Below are 9,242 nucleotides of genomic sequence, written 5' to 3'. Positions count from 1 at the left end.
ATATTCCTTGAGTCGGAGACGACGAAAGTAGGCTTCCAGATCACAGCAGAACAGATTTTCCTGGAAAGACCACATCATTCAGATCCTTTTTCAGGATCTGAGAAAACAGGGAGGGTGATTCTGTATACCCTTGAGGTAACCGAGTCCAGGTATATTGGTGTCCCTTGTAGGTAAAGGCCGAGATCATCCTCAGGAAATGTGTCTGCTGCAGAGAACATTCCTTCTGGAGAGGAAACCTGACCACTATCCTATCTTCCTCAAGGGTCGGGGGCTGTTCCCGATTCCACCAGCACTACCACCTTGTCCCCCATCTCTAACCATACTAGGAGTCACCAGAGCCAGTCATCAGTAGTCCAGGCTCCCTTAGACAACTGCCTGGGAATGGGAATAATTTGGTAACAGTGCATGCCCCTTGGACACCGGGGGATCTTAGAAATCTGGTCAAGGAATTCCCTAATATTAGGGAGGAGCCAGAAAAATTTAGAGAAGAACTCCAGACAGTGATTCAGTGTTATAATCCATGTGGATCTTTGTTCAGCTTTCTTTTCTATTCCCATTCACCCCGATAGCCAATATTTATTTGGGGCCAGGTATTCTGGGGTCCCACACAGAGTCCAGGTTCGGTCTTTCACCCGCTTGGCAAAACCAAAATCCGTCACCTGGAGCCGAAACACAGAGAGGGGAGAAGCTGGATCAGCCCGGAGGCTGTGACAGCAGGAGGGGAAGGGGAGGGAGCAGATGATTGATGTATTCTGGACGTGTTACATTTCTGGGGGTGTCTTGGCTTTGGGAAGGGGATGGCAGCAGAAAGAGACTTGGGCAGGGAGAAGATCACTGCAGGGAGCCAGGAGCCAGCACTGGGGGCACGTCTTCACTACCCGCCGGATCGGCGGGTAGCAATCGGTCTATCAGGGATCGACTTACCGCGTCTAGTGAAGACACGATAAAATCGATCCCTGATGGCTCTACCGTCGACTCCGGAAATCCACCGCGGCAAGAGGCGGTAGCGGAGTCGACGGCGGCGCGGCAGCGGTCGACTCGCCGCCGTCCTCACAGCCAGGTAAGTCGACCTAAAATACGCCACTTCAGCTACGCTATTCACGTAGCTGAAGTTCCGTATCTTAGGTCGACCCCCCGCTGTAGTGTAGACCTAGCCTTGGATAGGGAAGGGAAGGAAAGGAGTGGGAGAGGGGCAGCAGCGTCACCTTGATGTAGCCCTGCTGGTCTATCAGGAGATTCTCTGGCTTCAGGTCTCGGTAGATGAGATCCAGCGAGTGCAGATACTCAAAGGTCAGGACGATCTGAGCAGCGTAGAACCTGGCGTGAGGTTCACTGCAATGAGGTGGGAGGAGAACGTGGGCATCCTGGGCCAGATCCGCCCCCTCTCAGCCAGCCCAGCACCCTCGGCCCCCTGCCACCCCCACCTTCACCTTCCTTATAGATCCCAGACTCCATCTACCCTGGCAACCCCAGGCAAGATGCCCCAACACTTCTAGGCCTGGTGGCCCCATCTGCCCTAGCCAGACCACTAGCCCTAGCACACACATCCCACCCATCATTGCTAGACCCCTGACTCCATCCAGCCTGGCAACCCAGGGCAAGCCCCTCCCAGAGCAGCATCTCCCCCTAGCCTCAACACACACACCCATGGACCCCCAGCTCCTTCCAGCCTGACTCCATCTAGCCCTGGCATCCCTGGCCACTAACTGTGGCTAGTGCTGGCATAAGACCTCAGCAGCCCTCCCCATGGGGAATCCCTTCCTGACCAGCCCAGCTGGGGATCAGGTCACGCCCTGCAGCATGAGGATCAAAGCCAGCATCGCTGCAGATGCTGCTAGTGGATAAAAGGTCTAGTTCTCTACTGAACTAAATCCCAAATTTACAGATGTGGAAACAGAGGCACAGAGTGATTCTCCCCCCTTCCCACAAGGAGTGAATGGCAGAGGCAGGAATAGAACGCAGGAGTCCCGACTCCCAGTCCCTCTGCTCTAAGTGCAAGATCCCACTGTCCTCCCTGAGCCAGGGAGACAACCTAGGAGTCAATCTGCCACCCAGCTCTAACCATTAGTGACACTGTCCCCAACATCGGCTCCCGTGGCAACGCTCACCTGAACCTCCCGATCTGCCGTAGGTGGGAGAACATCTCCCCGCCCGGGATGTATTCCATCACCATGTACAGATTAGAGTTATCCTAGAAGGAAATGCAGCAGCAACGGAGTGCAAGGGGGCCCCCCGTCAGCACCTGGGACACCGGGATGAAGCTGCTCACCACACCCCTGCTCCTTTATTAGCCCCATCCCTTTCCGGCACTAACGCCACATGCCTCAAGGGAGCCTGATGCACTGGCCTGGCTTCCACATAGCACACAATGCAGTACACCCTCTGTCTGGGAGATAACAGCATACTACTGCGGCCAGCTGCTGCTGTTACTCCTTTAGCTCAAGGGCCAGAGGGGCTGAGCTGTGGTGCCGAAGGTCCCAGGCACACACCTGCAGTGGGAGTTGCTGCACAGACGCGGCTGGGGAACAGACTCACTAATGAGAGGGCGCGAGGTTTATTTGCTTGGAGTATTTAGTGCTAGAGCCCTAGAAAATCCAACCCCTCCCCATACCTCTGGTCTAGGGGCAGGGACGGGCAGGCCCAAGAGGGATTTCCCAGCTGTGACGTCTACGATCAAAGGGGAAACCCAACCTGCCACCAGGTCGGACACCCCAAAGGAGCAGAAGCAGGAAGTGAAACTTCTCAAAAGCAGAGTGTGAAATTGACCAGGCTGGCTTCATCCTCCCTCGCGGCTGCAAAGTCAAAGAGCAGCCTCCGAAGTAACTCCGCTGAGCCCAACAAAGCCATTCCACTAGCGAGACCCTACCCCGCTCAGTGGTGAGAACATGAGCACTAAGCACCCGCGCACGCGCCAGCGGAGACCACTGCCCCTGCCCTCGAGCCCAGGGTCAATTTCCAGCTAGCCCTGGAGAGAGGGTCCAGGCGGGGCATGGGCTGAGCACCCCATGCTGTATGGTCGGAGGCCTTTTTCTGCAGCCAGATTAGGAGAGCAGGAGCCAAGAAGCAGAATGTCACATCCTCACATTCCATCTAAATTATATCAGAACAATGTCATACCGGGCTGGTAAGAAGGCTCCTGTCCTCATAGTGCCCAGCATCACCAGGCAAAGAAACAGATCTTAGGATGCTCAAAGGAATCACTTTGCAGCAGTGTGAGTGTGAAATCTCTACCTCTTGATTGTTTTCCCTTGCTGGTCCCCACTTCTCTATTGTTTATCTGTCTGCTTCTTTGATTGTTTCTGTTACATAACTAATTTTGCCAGGTGTACATCAGCTAAAGTGGTGGTGTACGACTGGGTAAAGAATTGTTTCACACTATGTTTGGATTGGTCAGAGAATTATTTTGTAATACTTCCGTAAAATGATTGGTTAAGGTAGAGGTAAGCAGGACTCAAGTTTCACTATATGAACTGGGTCTAAAAGGAAGATCTTGGGAACCAGCTCCAGGACACAGCCCAAGCCCAGAGCTGCGAGACCTCAACACACTGCCAATGACACCGTGCAGAAGCTGGAGTCCCAGGACAACCTGATCCTGACTGGCCAGCAGGGAAAGTTCGTCAGCCTTATTGGGAGTGATGGACATTGTATGAGTAGCGTGTGTATTCTGTTCTGGTAACTGTGACAAAGTGGGGGGTTTCTTGGTTTTTCCTTGTTTTTTTCCAATGGTTTGCATGTAGAGGGGGTGGGACTCAGTTTCCCTGGGTGTTACTGGTTTAATAAGGTGATGGGAGAGGGAGTTTGTTGTTACAGAGGACCAACGACAGAACTTGGGACCCTAGCCTATGGCCTGGAGAATGGATACCCCAGCGACTGGTGACCTGGTGACCAGGAGGCCCAGCTCGGGAGTCACAGCTGGTTCTGGCCAGTGGGAAGACAATGGGCTGTGAAGAGAGGACCCCGTCACCTGACCAGGCGGTTCCAGCCACAGGGGGCCAGAGGACGGCTGAGAGGAGAGAAGGCCCAGGGGACCCTGTTTACAAGGACAGAGGGGGACTTGGGAGAGGTGATATCAGATGCCCAGGTGGGAAGCAGGGGGGCTTGGGACTGGAGAGAGAGAGCAGGCAGAGCCCACCTGGATGCAGGCGAGATGTGGATGTGTTGTGCTGAGGGAGGCCAGGCCTGAGGGCCCTGAGAGTTTCCTATGCTGTGTTCAGACGCTCAATAAACCTCCTGTTTTACACTGGCTGAGAGTCGCTCTGGTCTAGAGAACAGGGTTGCATTATTCCCTCTGGAAGGGGAGGCCCCGGGGCTCCAGAGCAAGTGGACTCCCTGAAGAGGCCCACGGTGAGAGACAGGTGTGCTAAGGCTCAGAGAGGTGCGGTTCCAGGAGGTGGAGGGGCTTAACCCCCGAGAGAAAGTGGACCCCCGAGAAGGGCTGTCACACTGAAGGGGATTCCCCCAGGGACTGCACGGGACCAAGAGTGGGCACGACCTGTGAGTCCGTGACAGCAACTGTTAATAAACAGAGGTTAAGGATATTTCTGTGTGAGGCTCTTTCACTAGGAAAAGACCCTGCGAACCCGCAGAGTGTGAGGTGACGCCCTGAGCCCACAGAAGGGTGAGGCTAGGTGCCTAAATTAAGAGGGTTACGCCTTGAGCCCCAGCAGCAGGGTAAAGGTGGGTGCCCTAGAGCGTAAGGGGAACAATGCCTGAACCCTGCTGTCTCTAAGGGGTAGAAAGGAAGCTCAGCCTTGGCAGTGCGGCCTGTCATTGGTCTCCCTGCTCAGGCAGTTCTGGTCTGCGTGACATGGGCCTTCCTGACCCTCTACCAACTAAACAGGCCCCAACACCCTAGTGGTATCTTGATGGGGCCCAGTCAGCACGTACCAGGCCAGATTCCTAGCTCAGCGAGGTAAATCCAGAGCAGTCACATTGATTTCAACGAAATTCTCCCACATTTACACCCGCGGATTCAGGGATTTATTTTACGCTGTCGTAGGAGAATTGACTGGCTCAGTGAGACAGCCTGTGTAACAGCAGCCACTGGCCCCACTGCTACTGTGTCACCCGAGAGCTACACGGCACGGAGCAGGGGTGACATTTCCATTGAAGCAGCTTCTGCAGACAAGGGGCCAGAGATCAAAGCTATTTAACCTGAGAACGATGAGGGGCCCCAAGAAAACGACTCTGCCAGCACTGCCTGCTGCTAACATGCCCATCACCCTAGCCTCCAGGCTCTCGCAGGGGCTGCGATTTATCCTGCAGCCTTCTCTGAGCTGACGACTCTTCGTCCCTACAACCCACTAACCTCAGGCTGACAGACAGGAGACAGATCTCCCTTCAGAGCCAGCCCCTCTTTAATCAGGCCAGCCACAGGGAGTGCTGTGGAGCTCAAAGGCACAACTATCTTTGCTCTCCCCCCTACACACAGGGTGTAGCTCACAGGCCCCAAGATCCAGGTTCAGGGAAGAGGGTCCAAGCCCCATCGCCGGGGCCTGAGTTTTAGCTTTCACAGAAACTCCATCAGGAGGAAACGATCCCACATGATGGTTCCAAAGTCTCCACAAAGCCAATTGTGCATGACATTAGGCCTTCTTCTGAGACTCCCCCACAAGCCAGACCTCATGCCCGAGGGCCAGCGCATGGGAGCCGGAAACTGAAACTGACTAGGAACGAAAGCAAAACTGACCAGGTTGGAGGGGGGCGGAAGTATCACTGTTCAAAACCTGGAGTCCAAAGCAAAACAGAAGAGACTGAAAAGGGGGAATGATCCAAACTGATTTTTCTTAGCTCCAAACCTGATCCCAGACGTCATGCCAGGAACATTTGTTCTCAAGATACAAGAGACGCAGACTGTGCCCTTCGACCCCTTCAGCACAGCTTTGGTTTTAAATAGGAAACGAATCAAGGGGATTGTGGGAGTCGGGGGGGGGAGAAACAGTTGAGGGCCAGGCTGGCAAGCGAAGGACACCTACCTTGAAAGAATACTCTAGCTTGATGAGTAATGGAAAGTTGACGGCCTGGAGGATCCGTTTCTCGTTGAGGGTGTACTCAATTTGTTTGAGCTTCACTAGCTGGAAGAGAAAAGGAAATAGCAAGATCAGATCTTCCTCTGCTGGCGCAGCACCCCTTGCGCCTCCCATGCACTCCCCTCTCCTGCATCCCCACGCAGGGTTCAGCTCCAAATCCCTCCCCCACACTGGGGATTCCACGGTCCCCCAGGCCAGATCTCTGCAGCAGCCCCCAGCGTCTCACCTTCTGTTTATCCAGGATCTTCATGGCATAGTGATTCCCGGTCTCTTTGTGTTTCACCAGCATCACCCTCCCAAATGAGCCCGTGCCCAGGGTCTTGATTAGATCAAACTGATCCAAACTGGCTGTGTTCTGGAAGGGGGAAAACAAACCTGATGGGGGGCCAGACTGGTCCTGGGGGCATCAGGAAGGAACCTACCCGGGACAGTGGGATTTGCATTGCAAGACTGGAGGGGTCTTTAATGACCAAGAGGGGGTCAGAGCTTCGGTTTGAATAGCTCACCAGAAATGCAGCCCCTCCAGGTCAGCACTGAGTGTGATGAGAGAGCGCCCCTTACTGAGCCCCCCACTGCGTGCAGCACAGCACCCCCTAGCATCGCACTGGGATTGTTCTTGAGAACATTGATTTGAAGAAGTAGATGTCACATTTCACCACCAGAGGGCGCCAAAGGAAACTGCTACATTTTCAATGAGACACAGACAAGGCATTCCCTGCTCCTTGGGCAGAACCAAAATCCAGTTCCAGACAGGCGACCCGCCCAACTCCATTCAGTGGGGACTGGTGCCTTAGAGGCGGGGGAGCGGCTGGGAGTCAGGACTCCTGGGTTCTAGCCCTCGGTCTGTGAGGAGAGGGAGTGAAGTGTAGTGAAGTGTAGTGGTCAGAGGGCAGGAGACTAGGAGTCAAACGATCGCCACCAACTTCCTATACCCTTGACCAAGTCCCTTTCCCCTCTGGGCCTCAGTTTCCCCATCTGTGCCATGGCGTTAATGACACAGGGTGTGCGGGAGGACTAGCAAAGTGACAGTGCTGCAGAACCCACCCTGGGCGGGATTTCCAGTGGGGACAGACCCAGGGCTGACCGCGAAAGCTTTTCCGGCACCGACAAACTGGGTCACTGCGCTCAAGTGCCGGCAGCAAATGGAGGCCCTTTGAACAGGATCCCTGTTAGCACAACCCCCCTGGGAGCCAATCTGGGGCTCAGCTGGACGACCACGCTGGGGCCTTGGAAGGAGGATGGGGGAGGGGGAGACAGGCTGGATCAGGAGGAGTCCCACATGGTTAGTGTCCCCCTCCCCCAGCAGAGTGGAGTTGAACCTACAGAGTTCTTGGCCCTTCAGTTACCAAAGGGCAAATTGGGGATTGGGGCAGGGGGGGAAGAAGAGCACTCAGCCCCGCCCCCCAGGAGCAAAAATAACCCCAGACCCTCAGCGGAGGCTGTGTGGCAAGGTGGCTCAGTGATGGGAAAAGAGATCCAGGGGGTGGTTGCAGAGTAATCAGCCTGGGGCTACAGAGACCTTGATTGGGGGGGTGGGGAGTGATCTGGGTTGGGGTACAGTACCTGGGAGGGGTTCTCCCATTTCTTGAGGAAGTCTTCTTTGGCTTTGGCTAGGAACTCCTTCATTGTAAGGGAAACAGAAAGGGAGCAGCGTGAGGAGTCAGGAGGGGTGGGGCACCCAGCCTGGTGGACAGAGCTCCGCTTTCAGCCCCCCCCCCCCCCCGCTCAGCGAAGAGGCATGCAGTCACAAAAGGGGCAGGGATTTTAAGCGTATGAGCGGAATGGCGGTGCCCGATTGGCTACAAAGGGCGGCTCAGCTGGGGATTGGCTAGAGAGAGGTCCATCTGGGGGCGTTCCCGCAACACCCCCACCCCCGGGCCTGCCGCTGGACACACCGAACAGCACTGTCAGGGAGGGCTAATGCAGCCCCCAGCGCCTACAAAAGGGGGGGCACTTGTGCCTCTACCCCCCTGCTGAACATGCCACTCGGGAGTGCCTGTTCCATGCCCCTCGACACACAACCTGCACCCCACAAGGAGACACTCGTACAACCCTCCAGTCAAATGACGTTAAGAGGCATGGATCACATTGCCCTAATGGGAGGACACGGGGTCTACTACTGCTGCCAGCAAAGTGGGTGAAGGGGGAGGAGATTTCCCCTTAGCTAGGGTTACCATCCGTCCGTATTTCCCCGGACATGTCCGGCTTTTGAGTCTTTTCCGTCTGGGAGGAATTGGTAACAATGTTAAAAGGTCCGGGATTTTTCCCCCTCCACTCCCTCCCTCCCTGCCATGCAGAGTACGGCGCGGCTGATTGGGCGGCTGGGCCTGATTGCGCTGCTCCCATTGGCCTCCAGCAGCCAGAGCCCCACCCCTGCTCCCCCCCTGCTGCCTGCAGCCCAGTGTAACCACACAAACAGCCCCACCGGCAGCGTGTTTTGCCTCCATGTGGAGCCAGCATCTGACCGGCATGGGCACGGTAAGGGGAGTCCCGGGGGGCAGTCAGGGAGCAGGGGGAGGGTTGGATGGGTCCCCGGCCTCCACCTGCCACCCCCCCTCCGCGCGTCCCCCCCTGCCTCTCCCATGCCTGCTTGTGCTGCCAGAGTAGCACATTCCTACGCCAGCAGCAACTGCTGTCTGCTGCCCCAGGGTCCTAGTGCCCCCCACCACTATTGGCAAGGCAGGCTGCCCTTACCCTGCCCTTCCACCCTAGCCCTGAGCCTCTCCAATGCCCCAAACCCCTCATCCCCAGCCCTCATCCCCCCGCACCCTAATCCTCTGCCCCAGCCCTGAGCCCCCTCCTGCATCATGAACCCATCATCCTCAGCCCCAACCCTCATCCCCCCGCACCCTAATCCTCTGCCCCAGCCCTGAGCCCCCTCCTGCATCATGAACCCATCATCCTCAGCCCCAACCCTCATCCTCCCGCACCCTAATCCTCTGCCCCAGCCCTGAGCCCCCTCCTGCATCATGAACCCCTCATCCTCAGACCCAACCCTCATCCCCCCGCACCCTAATCCTCTGCTCCATCCCTGAGCCCCCTCCTGCATCATGAACCCCTCATCCTCAGACCCACAGCCCTCACCCCTGCACCCCCTCCTATCCCCAAACTCCCTCCCAAACCCCCTCCCCTTCCCACATACCCCCTCCTGCCCTCAAACTCCCTCCCAAAGCCTGCACCCCCTCCCTTTGCACCGCCTCCCACCCCCAAACT

At 56.3% G+C, this 9,242-nt stretch overlaps 1 protein-coding gene across 1 annotated transcript; it reads right to left on the bottom strand.

Moving 5' to 3' along the window:
• Positions 1-557: 557 nt before the first annotated feature.
• LOC135891991 (cAMP-dependent protein kinase catalytic subunit alpha-like) lies at positions 558-7,655 on the bottom strand. The gene is made up of 6 exons (XM_065419671.1): positions 7,593-7,655; positions 6,256-6,384; positions 5,976-6,074; positions 2,109-2,191; positions 1,206-1,332; positions 558-659 (listed from the first exon to the last, which is right to left on the bottom strand). Exons 1-6 carry the CDS (start codon positions 7,653-7,655, stop codon positions 558-560), a joined length of 603 nt encoding a protein of 200 aa, XP_065275743.1.
• Between the last annotated feature and the right edge of the window lie 1,587 nt (positions 7,656-9,242).

This window comes from Emys orbicularis, chromosome 19 (assembly GCF_028017835.1).
Source record: "Emys orbicularis isolate rEmyOrb1 chromosome 19, rEmyOrb1.hap1, whole genome shotgun sequence".
In the NCBI taxonomy this organism is placed as follows: Eukaryota; Metazoa; Chordata; order Testudines; family Emydidae; genus Emys; species Emys orbicularis.
The sequence above is the reverse complement of the archived record's forward strand: the minus strand, read 5'-3'. Positions and strand labels throughout refer to the sequence as shown.